Source organism: Periophthalmus magnuspinnatus, chromosome 24, assembly GCF_009829125.3.
Source record: "Periophthalmus magnuspinnatus isolate fPerMag1 chromosome 24, fPerMag1.2.pri, whole genome shotgun sequence".
Taxonomy (NCBI): Eukaryota; Metazoa; Chordata; class Actinopteri; order Gobiiformes; family Gobiidae; genus Periophthalmus; species Periophthalmus magnuspinnatus.
In genome coordinates, this window is record NC_047149.1 from 359,248 (window position 1) to 383,115 (window position 23,868).

General features: G+C 41.0%; 2 protein-coding genes across 3 annotated transcripts in view; one reads left to right on the forward strand and one right to left on the reverse strand.

The window, feature by feature from the left end:
• Window positions 1-191: 191 nt before the first annotated feature.
• On the reverse strand, window positions 192-12,819 carry nrbp1 (nuclear receptor binding protein 1). The gene is made up of 18 exons (XM_033991104.2): window positions 12,342-12,819; window positions 10,667-10,930; window positions 8,933-9,055; window positions 7,820-7,921; window positions 7,649-7,738; window positions 7,053-7,093; window positions 6,875-6,969; window positions 6,716-6,799; window positions 5,908-5,966; window positions 5,650-5,748; window positions 5,404-5,536; window positions 4,690-4,780; window positions 3,615-3,665; window positions 3,317-3,452; window positions 2,099-2,152; window positions 1,957-2,020; window positions 1,796-1,851; window positions 192-1,706 (listed from the first exon to the last, which is right to left on the reverse strand). Exons 2-18 carry the CDS (start codon window positions 10,904-10,906, stop codon window positions 1,611-1,613), a joined length of 1,614 nt encoding a protein of 537 aa, XP_033846995.1. The 5' UTR covers window positions 10,907-10,930; window positions 12,342-12,819; the 3' UTR covers window positions 192-1,610.
• Window positions 12,820-15,097: 2,278 nt separating this feature from the next.
• capn3b (calpain 3b) overlaps window positions 15,098-23,868 on the forward strand; it is a 33,477-nt gene continuing 24,706 nt past the window's right edge. For both annotated transcript variants that reach the window (XM_055232086.1, XM_033990905.2), the window contains exons 1-5: window positions 15,098-15,538; window positions 20,768-20,837; window positions 21,279-21,397; window positions 21,586-21,719; window positions 22,764-22,932. In XM_055232086.1, coding sequence (XP_055088061.1) covers window positions 15,230-15,538; window positions 20,768-20,837; window positions 21,279-21,397; window positions 21,586-21,719; window positions 22,764-22,932 — 801 coding nt within the window. In that variant the 5' untranslated portion in view covers window positions 15,098-15,229. The remainder of the gene's footprint in view (window positions 15,539-20,767; window positions 20,838-21,278; window positions 21,398-21,585; window positions 21,720-22,763; window positions 22,933-23,868) is intronic.

A 23,868-nucleotide genomic window follows, 5' to 3' on the forward strand; every position in this document is an offset into this window, starting at 1 on the left:
TGGTGTGTGTGTGTGTGTATGTACAATTTCTATCACTAATTTGGCTGAACCATGTCAGAAAAATATCTAATTGCGATTTATTTTTGACAAGCATTGACACTGTGATTAGATTTGCAATTTTTCAAGTGTATCCAAGTGCTCTATCTTCTCTTCAATGAACATAACTTTATACTTACAAACCACACACTGAGACCATGAATGGGTGAATTTTTATTTTTATGAAGTGAAAAAGGGAGTAAATGCATTGCTGAAATAGTGCCCCGCATACAATGTTACAATATATTAAAACAAACCGATCTTAAGCCAACCCCATACTCACACATTAACCTGGTCTACACAGCTATAACACAATACGTCTAATGCTATTTCAGATTTCCACCCTCACATAGATCCTAAACTGACATGTCTCCACAGTCCAGATCGTTTTGTGCAAAGGAGCAGTCCATGGAACTAATGAAGAAATACTTTGGGTTGAGCAAACACATTTCCCGTGAATGCATTGCAATGATGAGTAAATCCAATCTGAAAATGTATGTTGCATATTTTTTCCAAATACAATATGAAGCACACATTCAAATAACCATTGGCAGAAGTACAGAGTCGCAATAAATAGTTTTAATTGTATTAGCATTGACAGGAACGTTACACAAGTTTGGCTCGACCGGTGTGAGGGCCTCTGGTGGAGAAACCCACTCTATTGATGCCAACCACCACTGTCTTATAGCTGTGTCCTGGCTATACTAACAACCCAAGTCCCATATAAAGTGAGTAGCAGTATGTATTTCCTCCTTGTGAGCAGAGGAGTGGACAATGCTTCAGTTTCTACTTTAAAGCAAACAGTAACCTAACCTAGACCATTAACATGGGCCCACTCCACACAGCAGTCCACAGTAAAAAATAGTACAAGTTTAATACTGACTGAAGGAAAACACTGCTCTGTCCAAGCTCAAATGCACTCGGTCACTACATAGAAGAAATAAGCCCCAGGTGAAGCTCATTGTCCTGAAACATACACTACAGCTCTCTTCAGAAGAGAAGCAGATGGCTGAACCATGGAAAGAGAAAGCCACTTAGTGGCAGCATCTCCCCCAAAAAGAACAGATCTGAAACAGACCACACTCTCCTCTGGGCCTGAAAGTAGCACAGAAGAATGCTAATGCTAGGCTATCCCTGAACGCAGCACAGAGAGAGGCTAATGCTAAGCTTTCACTGAGTGTAGCACACAGGAAGGCTAATGCTAGGCTTTCAGTGAGTGTAGCGCTGAGAAAGGCTAATGTTAGGCTTTCACTGAGTGTAGCGCTGAGAAACGCTAATGCTAGGCTTTCACTGAGTGTAGCACAGAGAGGCTAACGCTAGTCTGTCCCTGAGCGTAGCACAGAGGGACACTGATGCTTGTCTATCCCTGAGCGTAGCACAGAGGAAGGCTAACGTAAGTCTGACCCTGAACACAGCAGAAGGACGCTGATGCTAGGTCGTCACTGAATGCAGTACAGAGGGACGCTAATCCTAGGCCGTCAATGAATGCAGCACAGAGGGAGACTAACGCTAGTGTCAGTCCCTGAGTGTAGCACAGAGGGAGGCTAATGCTTAAACTTGTTGTACAGAGGCCGCTATGAAGATACTGTGACTGGATTGAGGGAGCCATTTCTACTGTAGAACTTGGAGAAGGCCTCTTCAAGAACTGATGCCAGTTTGGGCTGATCACCCTGAGAAATAAAAATAACATTTAATGAAGTGAGAAAAACAATATATTAAAGTATCGAAGAAGTCATGGTACAGAAGGAAATAGCCCCACCTCACTGATGAATCCCAACTGAAAAAGCTCCACTGCCAACTCCTGCACATTCTCATCTGGACACAAGAGCCACATTTGAATGGTACATTTGAATGGAGGTACACATTAAAAGTATATTTTAGTGGTTTATTTTATTGTAGAGGTACATTTGCTCCACTCACTTGGTAACAAGTCACAACTTAAATGCCTGTTGAGTTTATCCTCTAGTTTTAACAACAATGTCAGCTGTGGAGAGGAGGACAAGAGCCATGTTTACGAAGCACAAAGGAGAAAAGAAGTAGAGTTTAAACAGAAAACACTCACATGATGCTTAGTGCCTTCATCTACAGGCTCAATGTTACACTGCATCTGAAGCACCTGATAAACAGACGATGAAAGATGAGATGAGGGTCACTTTAGCAATAACCAGTGCCAGATTGAGTAATTTGGCAGAAAACTTGTCCAAAATGATTGAGAGTATGTATGTGATTGTGAGTAAGTGTTCTAGCATAAACTGTTCTTCTTAACGTGCCGCTAAATTTATTTATCAAAGTAAGGCAACACTCGGTTTGCAGCCGAGTGTGAAGTGGTTGGGATGAGAATCAGCTCCTCCAAATCCGAGGCCATGGTTCTCGACCGGAAAAAGGTGGTTTGCTCTCTCCGGGTGGGTGGTGAGTCTCTGCCCCAAGTGGAGGAGTTCAAGTATCTCGGGGTCTTGTTCATGAGTGAGGGAAGGATGAAGCGGGAGATTGACAGGCGGATCGGTGCAGCGTCTGCAGTGATGCAGTCGCTGTATCGGTCCGTTGTGGTGAAGAAGGAGCTGAGCCCAAAGGCGAAGCTTTTGATTTACCGGTCAATCTACGTTCCTACCCTCACCTATGGTCATGAGCTCTGGGTAATGACCGAAAGGACAAGATCGCGGATACAAGCGGCTGAAATGGGTTTCATCTGCAGAGTGGCCGGGCGCACCCTTAGGGATAGGGTGAGGAGCTCGGTCACACGGGAGGAGCTCGGAGTAGAGCCGCTGCTCCTACACATTGCGAGGAGCCAGCTGAGGTGGCTCGGGCATCTGCTCAGGATGCCTCCTGGACGCCTCCCTAGGGAGGTGTTCTGGGCATGTCCCACCGGGAGGAGGCCCCGGGGAAGACCCAGGACACGCTGGAGGGACTATGTCTCTCGGCTGGCCTGGGGACGCCTTGCCCCCGCGACCCGGCCCCGGATAAGCGGAAGAAAATGGATGGATGGATGGGTGGCAACAGTGAACTAAATAGATCTATCTTGACATCAAGTTGATAAACCTGACCAACCCCATTTAAGAAGTTTTCATAAGCAGTGAGTTATGTTGTATTATGCATTGAAAATTTGAAACAAAACATATGAAAGTGAAAAAACAATTCACTTCACCGGGTAGGTTCCCAGAGTGAGTTACCATGGTGGCTTACTCTGGGTTAAAGTTAACTCTCTTAAAGCTAACTCTGAAACTCAGAGTTTAAAGTCTGAGTTTGGTGTAAACCTGCTTTTTGAAACATCCTATGGTCTTACCTTCCGGGTCTCCACCTCAGCAGGTTCAGGAGTTGGGGTCTTCACAGATGGAGGAACTATAGGCGATTTGACAGCCTCTCTCTGTGGCTGCTGTGGACAGGGCATCCCGAAGGCCGTCAGAGGGTAGATACCATTCCTAAAAAACAGCCCAACAATCAAACAATGACTCCAAGATGGAGCAGAATACTTTGGTTTTAGGAGGTTTTACTGTAGCTCAAATAAACCACAATACACAAGTTTCTACACACTCGATAAAGCTAGTTTAGCCGTGTACCTTAATTGTGATGCATCTCCTCACCTGACATCTTCCAGGAACTTGTCCAGCTCCAGTGCAGGAAACTGGGAGAGCCTAGAGGTTATTAGAGCAAGGAGTTATTCAAGCTACCATAGCCAACAGGGTATTAAAACCTTTTCACACAATTCATTCTTTCTTTCTTTCTGTCTTCTTTATTTGTCAGGAACCATGTACAAATTGATTAATCTTACAAAAAAAGAGATGATTTGATGATTTGTACCAGATTTTGCTACTGCTACTTTCCATCTGCAGGTGAGCATACATTAAAATACACATTTCATTACTATTACATTATAAGATGAACAGTTCATCATTGACATTAGCAGTAAAATACAATAAATGTCCAATACAGTATGTTTCCTACTGAAGGATATATCAAGTAATAAAGATTCTTAGTTGCATCACACGTATGTATCAAAACACTGAATTCATATATTTGTTTGAATACTGTTACACATTGATTTGAACACTGTTTTTATACTAATTCATATATTTGTTTGAATAATGTTTGATGAAGCCACACATTGATTTGATCACAGTTTTAATGCTTAAACACTGAAATCATTATAATAGGGCCCTTTAAAGGCAACATTGTGTGTTCTGAATAATGGGAGGTAGCTATGTGCTTTGCAGAAACTCCTTAACAGAGATAAAGCAGTCAGACAGGAATCAAGGCCAAAAAACAGACCAGTGCAGTCGGGGATGTCTGAGAGAAGTGAAAGCTGTTTCCAAAAAGGAACCAAGGTGTGCACTTGCTCAACATATTATTTGTATATTTCCGATTGTTGTTTTTTACTTTTGGGTCTCGGGAGAGGCAGGTAGTCAGAGTGCCTGGCTTAAGTCCTGCGTACGTAGACTGTTAGGGACAACAGTCTGACCCCAGAGCTCTGTATTAGATTGTATTTGTCAGGGAATACATTTTTGTCATTTGAACTGATCGATTCCAGTTGTCATTTTTGATATAACACACCTAACACTAGAGTACATTACAGTCCAAACCAATTTTTAAAAAAACAATCATGTGCAGATTTTTACAGTGAATACATTCAAATGTTTAATGCAACAAAAAGTGACTTACTTCATCTGGACTCCTTGCTTTGCTTCAACAATCACTAGATTGGGATCCATGTTCTTGGTCATCTCCTCCAGAGCATTCTCAGGGATCATGTCTAAAGGAAACAGTGACTTTAGAAGCCGAGAGCAATATATTCTCCAAAAGGTCATATTAACTAGTATTCAGCATTGCTTTCATGAAGCTGCTCAGAGACTAGAGGGGTGGCAACATCAATAAAAGTGAATTATAAGCCCTATTTGAATTGACCCTGGTAAAGGTGAGGTCATCTCAGAGCACTTTGGTACGGTTTGGGTTAATGGCGGCCTGCGTTTCTTTGCTCTGGGCTTGGCTCTGGTGCCTTGTTTGTTTGTTTTTTAAATAAAAATATGATCTAAACTGAACTTAAATTACACTTTAATCATCAGGCTGATCTCAGCAGTTCATAAAAAGACGTTTAGTAAGCTCAAGTTTGTGACACAGTGAGATGTGGCTAAAGCGAGAGTGAACAGGAAACTACTTCGTGTTTATCATCAGGTTTTTATGCATTCATTTAACTTCTCTGTGTCTCTACACCACATGTTAGCCTCTCTTTTTTAATGTGTTGGGTTTGGCTCAGGTTAGGACCATTCTGCACTGAAAATAGGAGATTTCAATATTTCAGTCTTGACATGAGTGTCACTGGGTGAGACTAAAGTTTGATGTCCTGACACTCTGCTGTGTGGCTGTAGGGAGCCTTACGCTGGTGGCTGACAATGCAGTGGGCTGCCAGCAGCTTTAGTAAGGGCACTTCGAACAAAGCCGGGTGGAACAGGAGCTCTCGAGCTGTGGGCCTCCTGTTGGGGTCCACCTCCAGACACTTCTGGATAAACTCCTGGACAAACACGCACACACTCACGAGTTAGCCCTGCAGTCACGGGTTAGCCCATGTAGGTCAAATGTCCCACGAACGATTATTGTGTACCCTAGTGTAGACCTGTTACTGACCCGCTGCAGAGGGTCCTCCAAACTCTGAATGGCACTGTTTATGGCCTCTTGAGAAACATAGGAGGAGTCTCCATTACTCTGGATTTCCAACACAGCCATCTGAAACACACACTTCAGTTAGCAATGCGATGAACCCATAACGCATGTTGTGCTTCGTCTGAAGTGTCCTATGAACATTAAAGAGTGACACCACTTTACCTACTGATTGGAAAATCCTCCAGACCTGTAAACCTGTTGAAAATGAAGAGAGCAGCTCACCTCTAAGGCACACATCCCAAAGGAGTAGATGTCCACAGCTGTGGTCACATTGGCAACAGCTGAAACAAGCACAAATTAAAGAAACATTTATTTTATTTCAGTTCAATTCAAACTTCAAGGACGTGAGCTGAACAAAACAACCAAACATACAGAAAACAGGATACATAGGACAAGAACAATAAAACACCAAGATGCTCTGTTTAGCTACATGTTACTTATATGTTTCTAACCGTAGAACAGGAAAATACCCACAAGTTCTCTACTTGTACAAAGACCCCCAAAATGTATTGTTCCATCTTTGATTTATTGAACAATAAGTTGATAATAGTATTTATCATGACAGGCCTACACAGAAAGATTATTTTTCCTGGAGACATTGAACACATTTATAGAGGGTGTCTCTAGTCCAGATAATTCCAGAGAACAATGAGGTAAAAGGTTAGAATTGTTATTCATGTTTAATATAAAGAACAGACAATAAAAAGAAATGTCTTTGTTTCAAAACTCTCTGGAATTATACTTTCAGTCATTATTTCATTTTAATGATCAAATGTCTGGGGTTTCAGTGCAAAATGGAAAGGAAAGCAAAACAGAAAAGAGAAGAGAAGAACCAAGTCTCAAGCTAACATCAAATGTGACAGAATTAATCGATATCTGCTCAAGACCCTTGACAGATCCATGATGCTTTTACCCTTGAAGCACTCAGAAAATGTGCATTCCAGAACAGTTTTAGAATGGTCTTGTTCTATATCAGAACTAGTACCATACTATGTCGGTATACAATGTTTGGTGTAAAGCCTGTACTTACCTCCATACTCTGGAGCAAAGAAGTGAAGGCTCTTCTGCTCCTCTCTACATGTCTTCACGTGGTTATTTATGGTGTCTGGGGCAACTGGTACAAGTGCAAACATGGACAATCATTAGGATTTCATCTTTCATGTTTGTTATACGCGTGAGTGGATCATACCAGAGCCGATCTTGATGAGTCCGTTGTGCTGGATGAAGATGGTGTCACATGTCAGGTTGCCGTGGATGATGGGAGGCTCACAGGAGTGAAGGTAACTACAGTCATAGATAGAATATATTCACTTAACAGACATAGCAGTAAACCACCTATATATCCATAACAGTGAAAAGAGTCTGACCTGAGCGCAGACAGGATCTGGATGCACCAGCGTTTCCAGGCCTAATGGACGATCAAATATGTAAAGCTCACACACTCCATACTTTTATTATCACAGTTTACTCATTTTAGTGATGATATATTCATGTTGACCCCGATAAACCTTCTATAAAACTACCTACTAGGGCCATATGGCAAAAAAAGAAAAAATTATATATATATATATATATATATATATATATACACACACACACACCTTACATATATAGGATTAGCTGTAGACCCAAGCTGATCACTGACCAGTAGAAGTGTCTGGAGTTCCATCTCAAATAAAGATGCACTATGGAACTTTTGTGATGGGGGTCAGTTGCTTTCTTGTCTCCATGAAGATGTTATTGCTTTGCATTAAACCTATCCATCTTGCATTTATTTAATAATAGGTGTTTTTAAAGTCTAAAAAAGTCACTTCCCTTTCTGAGCGCTATGACAACATAGTTTCATTAGTGCAACCCACTAATGAAACTACTGCACATTGCATCAGGTTTGTCAAGTTGTAGCGTATTGTTTTGTATCCTGCTTTTAGGATATTTATGGAAAATTGACGTTGCTCTAATTTACCTTTTCATTCATTGTTTTGTGATTTTTCTTAGTCTTTTTTAAGAACTGCTTCAGGCTTCCAGATGACATGTACTCCGTGATAAAAATGACCTGACAGAGACAGGAGAGCATTAGATGAAACGTTTGAAAAGAAGACACTAGTATTACAGTGTAGTGGGACTTGTGTTGTACCCTGGCTCGGTTTTCTTTGACGTCCGCCCAGTATTTATGAAACTTGACAATGTTCAAATGCTCCAACTGGATCAAATTGTCGAAAACGGCCTTCACCTTTTCCTGCATAAACAAGAGACAAAATACTATGAAGCCCAAAGACAACATGTAGCCCAAAGCATCATGTAGGTCAACATGGACTACAGCCACCACCTTCTACATACTCAAGCTTATCCCTTTCTGCTGTACTTTTAAATAAAAATGCAGCACATTTTGAGATATACTATAATCAAGAGAAGGCATGGAAATCAATGCAAACAACCTCCTTCAGGAACTTTAGGAACTTATTTTAACACTTGTGTTAAAGACGCTGTACCAGATTTTTACCATATTAAAATCATGAAAAACAGAACTGTTTGAATTTAAATTATTTACAGTGGCCCAAAATTTTTCCTCATTGACCTTTTCAGACCATGCTAATTATTCACACTGATAAGTTTATAAGTGCTAAATAGATAGTCATTAGATAGAGGATGTATCAATACTAAAAAAAAGTGCCATTCACAGGACAGAAATGACCATTTCCTGAATATGTTTATAATATCTGTATCTTTCACACAGAGTAGTATACACCCATGGACCACTATGAACCTACTGGACACTCAGGGATTACACACATACAACACACATGGGAATAGAAAACCAAGTGCCAACATTTAATGTGGAACAGCACATTAAATTGTCTAAAGAAAGAGTGTTTTTATTATCATCAACACTAATAGGTGCTTTTCAAAACCCTCGGAGAGCAGAGCAGAGTTTTGTTGTCACGGTAATGCTAACAACAACTACCATGTCAACAGGACACTGCCTGATTAACAGACAATACGATGATGCAGATAGTACACATTGGCCTTTTAAGAGCTGCTTATTTAATATATCTGTGCTGGGGTAAGATGACAAATTTTGCTCAAATAAGCAAGATTCTGCAACAAGCAAAAAAGGTTCCTGACCAAAGTACCAAAGGGTGAGAGCAAACAGCGGCTTTAGCTTCCTCTCTCTGCCTCTTTGAGCACTCAGAACAGTCATTTTTAAATCAAAAGCAGTACAGAAGTGACAGTCATGTGGTCCACTCACCTCCTGTAGCTTGAAGTTCTTCCTTTCTGAAAACATAACTTCATTCCACACTACCTCCACCCCCTCCTCTGTGTCCATGGCCAGGTAGGCATTATCTATCCCAGGGACATTTCGCTGGTTCACCTAAAATGAGCAGCATCAAAATTCAAATATGACACTATGATACATTCATAATAGTACACTTGTAGTCGTGAGAGCCTCTTCAGGTCAACAAATGCATGGGTTAAAAAGACTCTTGAGCATCTCCATGTGGTTCCAGCAAGCATTCTTAGGATGTTATATCGCTCCCCTAATTTAGTCCCAATGCTATTACAGTGTTTTGAAAATGATTGTTCAAAAATTACACCTAAAACTTTGATTTCCTTAGCTGTGGATATATCCTCATTTGCTAGTCACCGACAGTCAGCTCTTGAATTCTGCTTAAAAAAAATGCCAAAAAAGGGTTGTAGAGGATTTTTCCTCAGATAGACTGAGGTTTCTGTCCTTCAGTCATGTAGGTAGCGTTTTGAAATAGACATTACTGCACAGTGTCAGAGACAGCATTGCTCCTTATGGGACACCCAGACCTTGCGCTACTTCACATAAGTGCTCCTACCTCACAAATAAGAGGTGAGCCAGTGCCTGAAGTAGCCAGGAGGAGTGGTGGAAAAATGTCCCCCAGTAGTACTGTGTGGTCCACGGTGTCAGTCTGTGTGTGTCTGTGTGTTCCACCTGTGAGTGCAATGAGCACAGTTCATCACACCGTCTGCTGGTTTATTAAACCCTCACCTAATTGTGTCTGCAATTATGTTGGGAGCAGTCGTTGTGGATCTGCTCTAACGCAAATGCAGGTGTTCAGCGAGAGGAAGGTCATGTTGTATTGTTCGAAAAAGGAGTTCAGTTAGCTTGGTTACATGTCTGAGGAGGCTTTTGGATTGGTCTGCTTGCTTGCTGTTTGGTTTAAGTGATGGAATAATCCTGCTAACTTTCCATCGCTCTGGTATCTCGATGGTTTTGATGGTGAGGTTTATAAAGTAAGTCAGCAAACTAAAACCAGAAGGGTCCAGCTGTTTCAGATGAATAGGGGCCAGATGATCAGGTCCTAGAGCTTTTGAGGGTTTTGTTGCTTTGATTGGATCAGCCACCCATGTTTCACAAAGGAACTGCAGGTGCGCTCTGGATACATTCGGCTCTTGAACTCATACCTTAGTCAAATTGACACAAACATCACTGACACTGGTCTGGAGTGTGGCCAAGCATCTCATAGAACACAGGACATCTTCAACTGGCCTGCAAAGCAGGAACTATCAGGACTCCATGTGGGATCTCTATTGACAGATCCCATAAGACCAGCAGAATTCCAGAGACTAACTTAGAAGATGATGAAAAGACAGCTTGGGTTACAACAAGAAGTGGATTAAGTGACCATGACGCCACCCAAAGTGTGTGGCTCCAGCCAAATAAAGCCAATCAAGGCTAGCAGTTATAGCAGCTAATTTGAAACCGACTTCCATATTTGGAAACTCAAGTGCATGTATCATACCAACCACAGACTCAAATAAGAGCAAGGTGGTTGAAGACAACGCCCCTGCTTACCAATGCTATCAATCAAACCTGTTGCTAACGGTATCGCGAGTGACCTGGGGGGCACCTAATTGGTTATTAACATTCATATCTTGATTTACAGACAAAATAGCTGAAACACACCCTCTATTTCTCTGTTCACACATGGTCTAAAACAGGCTTATACCGTACCTCCTCTCTGCGCTTCTGCCAACGTCCACACGGGCTCTCCTCCAAGATCTCAGACTCGTCTTCGCTCTCCTCCTCCTCATCCTCTGTAGCAGCAGTAGCTGTGGTGGAGGAGGTGGAGGGAGGGGGCTGAGCCACTACAGACACAGGAGGAGAGACAGAGGCCCCTGCCCCCGCTGCTGGGGCGGGCTCCTTCACCTCCTGCACCAGGTCCTGGGTGCCTTTTGGCTCCCCTTCAGACATGGTGCCCTCCTCTCACCCAACCCTCTGCAAAAAACAAATATATAATTTTATTTATGTGTATAGATAGATTTTCTTTCTTTTTTGTAAAATGTCTTTTACTTGTTCACTTCCATATTGTTTTATAATTTGTTGTACTTATACAGTTCAGTTCCAGTCAAAAGTTTTGAACCAAATTCTCATTTCTTTGTTATATATATATATATATATATATATATATATATGATATACAGAATAATGTAGCAAACAAAAAAATTACTAAATAACTCAAAATATTTTTTATGTATTATATTAAAAAGCTCAATGTATCCATCCGTTGCTTTGTTGTGTCAAGGAGCTTCATGATGAAGTGTACTGAAATGGTTCACTTCACAGGTGTGCCTTGTATGGGTCAAAAGCAGGGATAAAAACAAAGGGTTGCTATTTTTGAAAATCTAACAAACCCAGTTTGAGTTATTTTGAGTTTATTTTTTGTTTACTACATTGCATATCTGTCATTCATAATTTTGATGCCTTCAGTGTGAATCTACACTGTAAACAGTCATGAAAATAAAGAAACAATGTATGTATACTACATATATACATGTTCAGAGTTCACACTGCTTGCCTTGCCCTCCTTCCCATACTCAGAAAGAAGGTATAGTAAACAGTTAAAACAAATTACCTCCGCCACGCCACTCTATACTCTTGACAAGTTATGTTAGATTATGTTTAAAGGTCCACTATGCAACATTTCTGGTGAATGTTATGCAATGGAGATGTAATTGTTTGTCTGGACTGTTCCATAGTATGGCATCAGTCAATAACATTTTTAATTACAAATTAAGTAAAAACACACATTACTGTGATCTGCAACTTGACTTGATTGGCAAGTTCAATGCCATACTTTGGTACATTTCCAAAGTGTATTATTAAATGTCCCATATTATGCTAAATTTGCTTGCGTGAGCTTTAAGCTATGTTAATGTTGTTACTTCCTCAAAAACATACCCGGAGTTCTATTTTGTTTCATTCATACGTGTTGAATAATCCTGGAAGTGGTAGTTTAAGTTAAAAGCTCCTTTTATCTTTTGTTCAGTATAAATTTACAATTCCAGGACTAAAATCATCCAAATGATTGTTGTGAAGGTGTATGGAGTTTAAAAACACAGTGGCGTACTTCCTGTAATATCACATGACATCACAAGGTGGTGGTTTCTGTTTGAGAGAAGAATACAATCTTAAATATGCAGGGTTCATGTGTTTAAAAAAAATGTGAATGAAACAAAACATTAGCCCAGGTCTGTTTTTTGATGAAGAGCATAGATCAGAAAAAAGTGTAATATCTGTCCTTGAGGATAGGAGAAGCAAGTAGCACTGGTTTACACATAACCTATAAACATAATCTGCTAACACATAAAATGCATTCTGTCTGATCATGTAAACAGTAGCTGCGTACGTAGACAAGTGAAGACGGGGCGATGCCAGCTCGTTTCAACGGCTGTCCTGAAGCAGATCCACACACGGGCTTCAGGTCCTGGGCGCAAACTCACAAACAAACCAACAGTTCAGCATCCAAAGTGTACCTCACGCGCACGTTTCGCTGTTATTTCACAGATATGGCCCTGAAAACGTAAGCTAACAGGCTAGCACTGAGCTAACTAGCCTCAGCTGGGAGCCCCACCGCCTCTCGTTGCTCTCTACGTCCACAGAGAGCGGCCGACCCGTCGCTAGAGCTCCAGATGCAGCTTCACACTGGATGAAAAGCGGCCAGAATAGGCGCAGAGTGCGGCTAATGGGGAGTAAACGCACAAATCGACGGTAATTGCTGCACAGTCAGGAACTAGCTAAGAACTAACCGGTAGCTAACCAGAATCTAGCCAGAGCCGAATGATGGCGACGCTTCAGCCCCGCCCCCACGCCGCGGCGGCGACGGCGACGACGTCTTCTTCTTCTTCTTCCCCTTTTGCTTTTTCTTTTCCTCCTCCTTCTCCTCCTTCTCTCCTTGTGCGTTTTCGGCGGCCTAGACGTCTCCAGGCGTGTTGTTGCCTTTCACAGATGCTTGTGGTTATGCAGTAGCACAGCTCAAATCTTTAGATGGACATTGGTGTCATAAATAAATTCCAAAACCTCCGCCATGACGTCATCTCCATGATTGCCAAGAAGAGTGTTTAATGACTTTTGTCATTCCCTGTACAGTTCATCTTTTGTAGAGGCAGTCTCTTTCTTCTTCATAGATGGCGTGTTTTATTAAGACATACTGTCTTCAGACCACTGGCTCTTTTGCCAATCAAAGCCAGATCAGGAGCCAGGTGATGTCCCAGTCTTTCCTGAACTGAATGATCGTTTCTCCATCTTTTTTCTGTGTTCCACTTTTTCTGCCTCTGACACAACATCTTCTGGGTTACTAGGCCAGCCATGATAACTGATTCTGAAGCACAATATATTGCTATTGTTGTGGAATTTCTAATAGTAAAAACCTTAAAAATATAAAATCAACAGAGAAGTTGTCTTGAATCAAAACGTTTATTGAATCAATTGCTCACAATCATCAAAGAGTTGTTCTTTCTGACAGTGTTGTTTCGCCCTCAGCTGACAAATGAACATACATACAGTATTTATACCATCAAAACAATCATATCAGGTTAGTCTAGTCCAGGGGTCGGCAACCCGCGCCTCTTTCATCCTATTTTTTTTGCTCAGAAAGTGGACTTGTTTCTTTTGTTAAGTTGCTTTCAAAGTTTCTATAAAAACTATCCTTTTACTATGATAATATAGCAGACAAAAGCATAATATGTCTTATTTAAAAGTAAGGTATGAAAGCCTACCTCAAAGAGAGAGCACTATGCAGGGCTTTCTACCATGTTATAACATTGTTCCCTCAACAAAAACATTCCTGAAGAGGTTTTAGATGTCATCCATGCATGTTTGAGTAATCTCCCAGGCTCTGTTCAAAGCCTCCTTACAGTTAGCTTTAAGATCCTGTAAAATGCTCCGCCCACAAGCCTATGTCACCCATGCTCCCACCCGACAATTCTCTATAAATATACAAAAACATAGCAAAGGAAGTTTAAATTTGTCAGCTGGACAAATCGTTGTTGGAGTGAAGACTTTTGGCTCTCACGTCGGTGTTGGTACATCCTCTCATGGAGTAGCTGGTTAGTTTCTCCAATATAACATTCATTGCACTCTTCACTACACTGAATGGAGTAGACTATATTACTTTGTTTATGGCTCAGGGTTTTGTCCTTTGGGTGAACAAGTTTTTGTCTTAAAGTGTTTTTGAGTTTGAAAACAACAGGAATCTCATACTGTCTGAAAATTCTCTGAAGTTTTTCAGACACACCCGCTGTGTAAGGAATGGTAACACCTTTCCTTCTGGGTTCAGACACTGGCGGGAGAGTTCCTCTGGACCCCAGTCCACTGTGCCACTAACTGTGCCTCCAAAGCCACTTTTTTAGTGAAGTTCAGATCTTAGCCAGAGAAAAGAAACAGTCTGAGAGGGGAGTTAAAGAAGCTGTTTTTGTAAGGAAAGAGAATCCTTCCTTAAACAGGAATGGGGGCCTGAGACATAATCTCTCCCCCATCTATAACTCCATCCTCAGACCCAGAACAATGAGAACAATAGCAGGGTCGTTAGGGCTATTCTCGCTATTTCAACGTCTTGCTGTTTCGCTGATTTTTCCAATGCAATTCTACACACTTTTTTACAGTGTATGAATGCACTTTGTGTTCTGCATCCTGATTGGCTAAGGGACTGCCAATCAGGATGTACAGTACAGAATGTGTTCAGCCAAATTTACATCAATTTTAGATCGACCCTACAGCGGAGTGGCCCCAGGACGAAGAGGCACAGTCAGAGGAAATATGCCTAAGTCACTATTAATTAATTAAACAAGAGAGAAATATGAGAAAATGTTAATGCCTGTCTGAGAAAAGTGTATAAGGTGTTTGGAGAGGGGTTTTACAACCTTAAAACATATATAATAATAATAAAAATAAAGCTGACTACTTCCCCCGCGATAAACCAGGGACCACAGTACCCCATCTTTAAGTGTAGACACACCACTCTTGCCTCTCTTTCCACACACACTGTCTCTCTTCTCCCACTCTACCTCTCTCACTCGCTGCCCTTTAAAATATTTTTAGCTCCACCAGTGTCTCTACAGGCAAACGTGTGAGTTCTGAAAACACTCAGGAGAAGCTGACCCACCAGTATTCAAACTCTCTCAGCCAAATTAAGGAACTGAAAGTGTTTCCCAACCTGCAGGAAATTACAGGCTTATTTTAGCAAAAACAAAACTTTACTTTCTAATGTGCTGTTGGTGCAGTAGAGCTTGAGACAGGATGAGTGACCAAGCACAACCTTTGGTGGAAGAGGAGACCACTGTAAAAGTCATAGTTGGATCTGAAGCATCGTTTCTTCCAGATGAGAAGTTGGACTACCCTCCGGCCGGGGGAATCTCTATCTATTCGGCCATTTTGACTCGAAATGAGGCGGTGAAGGACGCCAAGAGGCTTAAGACGTTCTTAGAGCTGCGGGATAAGTATGTGAAGAAGAACGTCCTCTTTGAAGACCCACTGTTCCCGGCCAGCGACTCCTCACTGTTCTACAGTGAAAAACCTCCCATGAAGTTTGAGTGGAAACGCCCATCGGTAAGTCACCACAAGTGCTTTTGCTGCTTATGAATTTGATTTATTTAGGCTAGTGTTTTCATGATGCTAAAATTCCAAACTTGATTGTGATACAATGAAAATAAAAACACTCTTTAGACAATCTACTGTGATGTTCCACATTAAATGTTCATACTTTGTGTTCTATTAACATGTGTCCAGTAGGTTCATAGAGGTCCATGGGTGTATACTAGTCTATGTGTTTTATACTTGTGAAGCATACAGAGAGTCATCATTATAAAGATTCAGGAAAGATTTATTTCTGTAGTGTCAGATTTTTACTATATTGTTAGTACACAGTACTGTACTAAATGTTAGATTTTTTTAAATATTTCATAAATAATGCTGAACTGTAAAGTTCAAGTGAGTCAGTTATATATCTCCTGTGCACTATGCAATTTTGTGCTTGAGGGTACGCCACTTGCTTGTCTTCATGAATATTGGTGTGCTTGGAATGTTCCACAGCATAGCATTAAAACCTGTATACCTTTCCTTTATTCAATTCAGTCGATCTTGCTTTAATTCCTAAAAAAATGAACTCTTTCTATGACCAGGTGTTGTGTCTCAGCCTGGTGGCATCAGTTGATTTGCAGTGACATCACGTAGATGGTGTTCATGTATCTTTATAGTGAGAGACACAATACACACATTAGCAAACACTGCCAAAAAAGTCATCTGATTGTCTGAAAACTCAAGAAAAATATCAAAATGGATTTAAACAACACATTTTCAGAAGACTGTGATCAATTGCAGCATTCATGGTCCTGTTCAGAATTTAGATTTTCAACAAAATGATGAGAGCGGCAAACTGAAAAACTGTTGGCTTATGTTAGCTAGCTTGTCAGTATAATTCTGTGCGAGTGACTACAGCACAGATCAGCTCAGCTGTTGGATGCCCAACGAAGTCAGTTCTTTATTTCTTTTGTTAAATCAAAACTTAGATTAAAGTTTAACTTGAGTAACAGAGTTTCAGACAGAGTAGTGTCTACAGTTAGTATCACACCCCAGAGAATGTTGATGACATCAACTGCAAAATATCAATTGCTTGTCTCTATGGAAATGTGTTCAATGCCACACAAACAAAGTTACAAAGTGTTCCTCTTGTGTGAGCCATGCAAGGATGCTACATTTCTTTGTAATTAAATATTGTCAGTGTTGGACAGTAACTAGTTACAAACAAAGTAAGGGATTGCTGTAATCAGATTACATTTTTAGTAATGCAGTAATGTGACCAGTTACAATAAAAAATTGAGTAATTAGATTACAGTTACTTGGTCCTAGTAAGTTTTAGTTACTTTTCCCTGCCTGTGTATAATCCACAGTGTGTCATAAAAGAGTCAAACAGACATGCTTCTGGTGTGAGCTGCAGCTGTGAACCAAACCCAGAGACTGTTTTATGGACGATTGTGGCCTCTGTGAAAAATCAGGCTCCAACTGAGAGCATCATTAGGAAGAAACTTACAATTCAGAAATTAGTTTCTGAGTTGCATGTTTCCTTTTTTTTCAAAGTAACTTATAGTAATCAGTAATCAAATTACTTTTCAAAGTAATCATGGTAGTAATTAGATTACATCTAGAGGGAGTAATCAGTAGTCAGTAATCAGATTAGTTTTACAAAGTCATTTGACCAATAGTGTTTAGTAGAGGTTTACACAGGCTCAGGTCACTGTTGTATCTGTGGTGGGGTAAAGCTGATCCGCTGCATGTCTGTGGGATGACTCTGGGCTCACACCTCTCTCTCTCTCTCTCTCTCTGCCCTCTCAATCTTTCACCCCTCCCCTCTCTCTATTTCCCACTCTTTCTCTCTCTCAATCACAATCACACACTCTCATTCTCTCTCTTCACATTGCATCAGTATCCATCACGCATTTCCCAGTCTCTCACTCCCTTGCCCCGTCTGTGTTTTTATTTCTCACCCTCCACCTGTTCTCTCACTATCATTCTGTATGTTACTTCATTCTCTCTCTACTTTCTCTTGCACATTCTCTCCCTCTTCCCCCTCTGTCTCTCTGCTTTCTCTTGCACATTCTCTCCCTCTTTCTCCCTCTGTTTCTTCCCTTTTTCTTGCACATTATCTCCCTCTTTGTCCGTCTGTCTCTCCCCTTTCTCTTGCACATTATCTCCCTCTTTCCCCCCTCTCTCTCATTTCTCTTGCACATTCTCTCCCTCTTTCTCTCTCTGTCTCTCCCCTTTCTCTTGCACATTCTCTCCGTCTTTCCCCCCTCTGTCTCTCTCCTTCTGTCTCCGCCCTTTCTCTCCACCTCACTCATTCTCACCCCTCTCTCACAGCCCTTCTCTAAGCCTTACTTTCTCTAATGGTCGTCGTACTCTCCTTTTCTATCTCCCTTCTTCTCCCTCACCCTCCCATGCCCTCACACACACTCTTCTTTTCCTCTTGCTCACTGCCTTTCTCTCTTCCTCCCTCTTTCTCTAACCCTCTTCTTGTCACTGTCTTTCGCTCTACCTCATATCTCAACCCCCTCACTGTCCTTCTCTACCCTCTCTTTTTCTAATTTCCCCATTTTATCCTCCCTCTTTCTCTCTCACTCTCTCTCTCTTTCTCAGTATTTTTCCTCTCAGCCATGACCCATCCCTCTCTCTCTCTTTCTTTCTTTCTTTCTTTCTTTCTTTCTTTCTTTCTTTCTTTCTTTCTTTCTTTCTTTCTTTCTTTCTTTCTTTCTTTCTTTCTTTCTCTTTCTTTCTACCCTGTCTCAGTCCTGTTCTCTTTCACTCGTTCTCTCTCTGACTCTCTCTTTCTCTAGATCCCTAGTCTTTTTTCCCCAGATAAGCAGAAGAAAATGGATGGATGGATATTCTAAAAGTCCTGTATAGTGACAGATTGACTTTCTGAGCCTACAGCCATGTATAATGTTGCTTTCTCATCAGAAACATAGGTGAAGTTATATTTAGTTTCACTCATAAATGTTTAAATAATCTTGCATATGGAGCTCATATCAGCACTCAAAAGCCAGGGACAAGTTAGTCACAGATTGAAAATCAGGTTTCCACACTTATAAATCTGCCCTGGGTTAGTTTTTTAAGGTGTGCAAATGTACTTGCCTCAGTAAAGAATATCATTGGATCTTTAATGGAAACAAAGAGACTCAATGTGCTAAAATCAGAGAAGATGACCAGTGCTACAGCTGAAACAGTGCTGAGTCTTGATCACATGACTCACATCGTCATCTAAATTTAGACTCAAGGTTGCTGCCCCCAGTGTACACCCACCACCACCATAACAGGACTTGATGGTGGTGTGCACCTGTGGCTAAGGGTCACACCAAAGTTGAGTTTAAGACGTGCTGTAAATGTCAAAAGGATAGAATGCCTAATAATTACTATGTAACAGATCTTATATTTTGCCTAGAATGTTCCATAGTATGTCTTTAAACTTATCTATCTTCCATTTCAATTACAGATGTTGTAATTGCTAAAAATATCTCTTCACAGATCTGACCTATATCTGGGCATAGAACTTGTCTCCATGGACATGAATAGGTTTGACACAGACATTCAGACACAAAATTCTCTACCTCTGCCTGTTGCTTCAACTCGATCACTTGGCAAGCCACTGCTACCTAAAATCTTCCTGAATTACATTCCAGGTAATGCAGTAACATCTCCATGGAGACAAGGTGACCTGATTAGGAAAGTTACATAAAGTGCACCTTTTAACCTACCACCTGTAACTTTATTAGATTGTTTTACCACTACAGGGCAGATGTAACTCCTTCTTGCCTTTACCTAGCCCTTTCCCCTTCCCCTCACCGGGCCTTTGTTCAGACTCACCTGTGCTCTCTGGTCTTCTTCTATTACACCAAAGCTTGCACTATTAGACAGCAGTAACGGAGATAGCATCTAGTGGTGATATGTGAGAATACAACAGGGGCAGATCGGCCAATCTAATTACAAATTAAACATTAAATTTTAAAAAGTCAAATCAAAATTTTCAAGGATGTGTTGCAGGTCAGTGGTCACTTCCATACAGGAGTTTTCATCAGATTAAAAGTGACGCAGTGTGAATCAGTGTTAATCCTGCACATTTTCACCAGAGCAGATGACCACAGGAGCAGTATTGACCAAAGGCTGCCCTCTGGACCTGAGCACGACTCCCACCTCCTCTTTCACTGTCTGTTTAGTCTGCACACACTAAACTAGAAGAGATGTTACACAAGAGAAGCTTTGGTCCAAGTGGAGACCAGGGTGTAGTCCTGACCTTAAAAAGACCTATATTATATATAACAGAACAACCTTTGCTTTCAGACTATGCAATGCTCTGTTCCACCCCTCATGTTATTGGCTGGCAATCCAGAAAGTGCTAAAAATATATTCACCTTCATTAGACTCATTCTGATTTCAATATCCAATTTACCTCAACCCGTTTGCTTCTCAAATGTGAATATAGCAAAAAGTAATTGAAAAATACCGCCTCACATGACATAGAAGTGGAAGAGTAATGCTTTTTAGGATTTTCAGGAATATAGAAAAACACTTTCTGTGCTGAATAACAGGACCCTTGAGTTCAATTATTTCTCACTGAAGACCAAACAACAATGACATAAAACCTTCAAACCTGCAATATTAAATGAATGGAAGCACTGCAACAGATCAAACTTTAGGTGTATGGATATTGGAAGAATACTGTAAACACTGTAAACAGTGACAATCAAATCACAATTTGACTGTCACTGAAAGATTTATAATTGAGTAATGTCCTCATTACTCAATTATTTTACTAATGGATTAAATTCTATTACTCAATTTTGATGCAGATCATCAAACTTACAGTACGAGACCAATTTTATGACATCCTTTGTTTTGACATTTAATCTTAAGGATTCACATGGGCTTTTCAGATATAGATGACAAAAAACACACAGGGACATCTGTAATCACAGATAACAGAAACCAACACACCAATAACACAGAATTACAAAGAGAAAATGTGAAAGAAAGTCATAATTCAAATGAAGCACTTACACCACAGAAGAATGGAGTAATCTGAACCAGGCAGTTTGCTTTTGTGTTTGGCTGAGGATGGAACCAGCGACACCTACAGATGCAGCCTGCAGTCTACACAGTAGAACGAGACACAAAACTCAGTTTGACTGAAGCAAAAATGCTTATGAGGCCAGCAATACCCAAAACTAGCCACGCAATTATGAAGTCCACACTTTTTATAATGATAATACTATGATTATATTTTGACAGGAAATTTGTGATGATCCGCAATTCATCATTGATGGAGCCAGTAGAACAGACATCTGCCAGGGAGAGCTGGGTAAGGACTTGGATAAATTATTACGTCATCATTTTGGACTCATATAGTGACAGTCTGTGCTCTTTGGTGGTTTATCAGACCTGAAGCTCAGCTGGACACTGACACCCATGGTACCTGTTTGTGTTCCTGTGGTCCATCCGACTCTTTAGAAATCTTGACGTTACACTGACATTAAAAACACAAATGGTGCCAAAAGTTTGGCATTTGTAAATGATCATAAAATGTGTATGTTTTGTCAAAAAGTATTAATAGTACAGTTTTGGCAAATGGCAAATTTAGTAACAATACTACAATATAACTTCTACCCTAACAATAATATTTTAAAATTATTTAAAAAAACTGAGAGTGTAAGATATAAAACAGGTCAAATCCTCCAGCTAAGGTTGTCCTGCCCTATCCTGCAACAAGATCACGGAGGGGTAATGGTTTGTGTGTCATCAGGGGACTGCTGGTTACTAGCGGCCATCGCCTGCCTCACTCTGAACGAGAAGTTGCTTTATCGAGTCATCCCTCCAGACCAGAGCTTCACCGAGAACTATGCCGGCATCTTCCACTTCCAGGTCTCACTAGAAACAAGGCAGCCATAGCAAACCACTTTACTTTTTGTCTGTGATTGCATTCACATTTTTCTTGCCATTCTCATGTTATTTTGCTTTAAGAGCTACATTGACAAGTGAATTTCTTTGGCTGTTTTATCTCCACAAGTATATGAATGTTGTAGAAGTTGGAGTGTTTTGTGTGTTTTCAGTTCTGGCGTTATGGTGAGTGGATTGACGTGTTGGTGGACGACCGGATCCCAACCTGCAGGAACCAGCTAATCTTCACCAAGTCCTTCAGGAAAAATGAGTTCTGGAGTGCTCTGCTGGAGAAAGCCTATGCAAAGTAATTGTCCTGTCACCAACGAGTGCAAGCCACTTTCTGCTTCTCCTATGTTCTCTTTCTGCCTTCAAAAATGTGTGGAATTTGCACTGTCTAAAATGAGCTGAGGAACACAAGAGTCCTTTGACTACTCTAGACTTAGTTTAGACTTTGTTCAATCCTGGTTTAGTCTTTCAGTTTAAATCTGGTTTAGACCTCAGTCAAAGATAAGACATTAAGCACTGCTTAAAACATAAACTTAAACTGCTCCAAATGAAAAGCCTTGTTTACACTGGTTCTCTATGGAGCAGGACAGTCCCAGAGTTTTTTCACAGTGAATCATGCTGGCAGGTTTGGCTTCTTTGGCTCCTGGTATGTTTTAGCTCAGTAGGAGCTATGCACCGCATTGAGATGATTGGATAAGACAGAACTCAGACTCAAACCATTGTTTTTGTTTTCGTGAATGCGATTTATATGTTGAGTCAACATGCTGAGCAAAAACTAAAGCGAGCGCATGTTATCAAACGCTGTTTCCTGTTTATCTATACACCTGCCACAAGATCAAAAATATTATATATGCATTTGCATTAGCCAAGTGCTAAAACACAGCGTAGAGGCACAGAGAAGTGAAATAACATCAGAAAAAGCCGAAGATAAACCAGAAGTATTTTCCTGTTTACTCATCTCACAGTGCCACAAACTTGAATTTTTTTTTAATTAAAATGTATAAACATCAATTATGTTGCTTATGCAGCAGACTCTGCCTGCAAATGCATAGTACAGAAACCCTGAAAAGCCAGAGCCAGTTTAAATGCATTTAAAGGCTTTTGTCATAGAATGAAAATATGGTGGTTTATGACTTCTCAACCCCCACATTCTGCAGTTCTAGTCCATTCAAATTATTTTATCAGTGTTTAAACCTTTAACTGATGTCCCCATCATCCAATCTCAATCTCAGTTTCCACGTTGTAGTTCTGTAGTAAAGCCTTTGGAGCCAGCTCTGACCATCCCTGTGTCCTCTGACCTCTGCCATGTGTCCTCTTGACCTCTGCCCCCCTTGTGTGTCAGGTTGCACGGGTCGTATGAGGCTCTGAAAGGAGGGAACACTCTGGAGGCCATGGAGGACTTCACTGGAGGAGTAACAGAGTTCTTTGAGCTGAGCCAGGCTCCTGAGCAGCTGTACTGCATCATGAAGAAAGCCCTGGCGAGAGGGTCACTAATGGGCTGTTCCATAGACGTCAGTATAGCACACACAGTAACTTTTTAGAGCTTAAACCACAATATCAAGGTTCAGGTTGTTCCATTGTCAAAACATTGCTGGAGGTATAGTTTGCTTAATGGACAAAAGTAGATTCAATGAAATAATAAAACATCATTAGGTGTAGATCACATGATAAGAGTTTTGCCTGTAGTGTCTCTCTTTAATGTGTCAAATATCATGAAAATATTATTGTTATTACTGATGAATGGAAGGCTCTATCTAAGAGTTGGCAGCAAAGCGTAGCGGTTATTCATCTCTTTGAGGGGAACTGTATGTAGTCTATGCTCGTACAGTTCTTATAGTACAGCTCTTATGGTACAGCTCTTACGGTACAGCTCTTATAGTACAGCTCTTATAGTACAGCTCTTATAGTACAGCTCTTATAGTACAGCTCTTATAGTACAGCTTTTATGGTATGAGTGGCTGGGTGAACTGACGTCATTTCCGGGTGAGTGCATTCTGTTTTGCGAGTTGTATATCTAGCATATCTAGTGTCTCTCTCCTGAAATTGTTAATCCACGAATCCTTACAGTTTTAAAAGCAGTTTTTAACATCTACACTAGTGCCTGAATACTTCGTTAAACCACCGAAGTTTTATTCAGCATCTATTGCGCCGCACTTCGTGGATTAAGCCCCTCTATCTCTCGGTTCAGCCTGAACTAGCCTAGCCGACTAGCATCATGGCTAAACCTTCCTCCTCTTCTCTCGCTCTTCCCTGCCCTGGTTGCCATATGTGGAGTGATGACCCTGGCTTATTTGACGATGATAGGGACAGTTGCGTTAAGTGTAGTGTAGTGGCAGTCCTACAGGCCAGGATCTCAGAGTTAGAAACGCGGATCCGCTCATTGGAAGCTCTGACCCTGAGTTACAGTCAGGTAGCAGCAGTAGGGACCGCGGACCGCAGTAGCTTTA

Coding starts and splice junctions, on each gene's coding strand:
- nrbp1 (XM_033991104.2), bottom strand. CDS start 10,906: ATGTCTGAAGGGGAGCCAAAAGGCACCCAGGACCTGGTGCAGGAGGTG. Junction 6,800..6,874: donor ACTCATCAAGATCGGCTCTG/GTATGATCCACT, acceptor CACTTGTACCAG/TTGCCCCAGACACCATAAAT. Junction 2,021..2,098: donor ATGAAGGCACTAAGCATCAT/GTGAGTGTTTTC, acceptor TCCTCTCCACAG/CTGACATTGTTGTTAAAACT.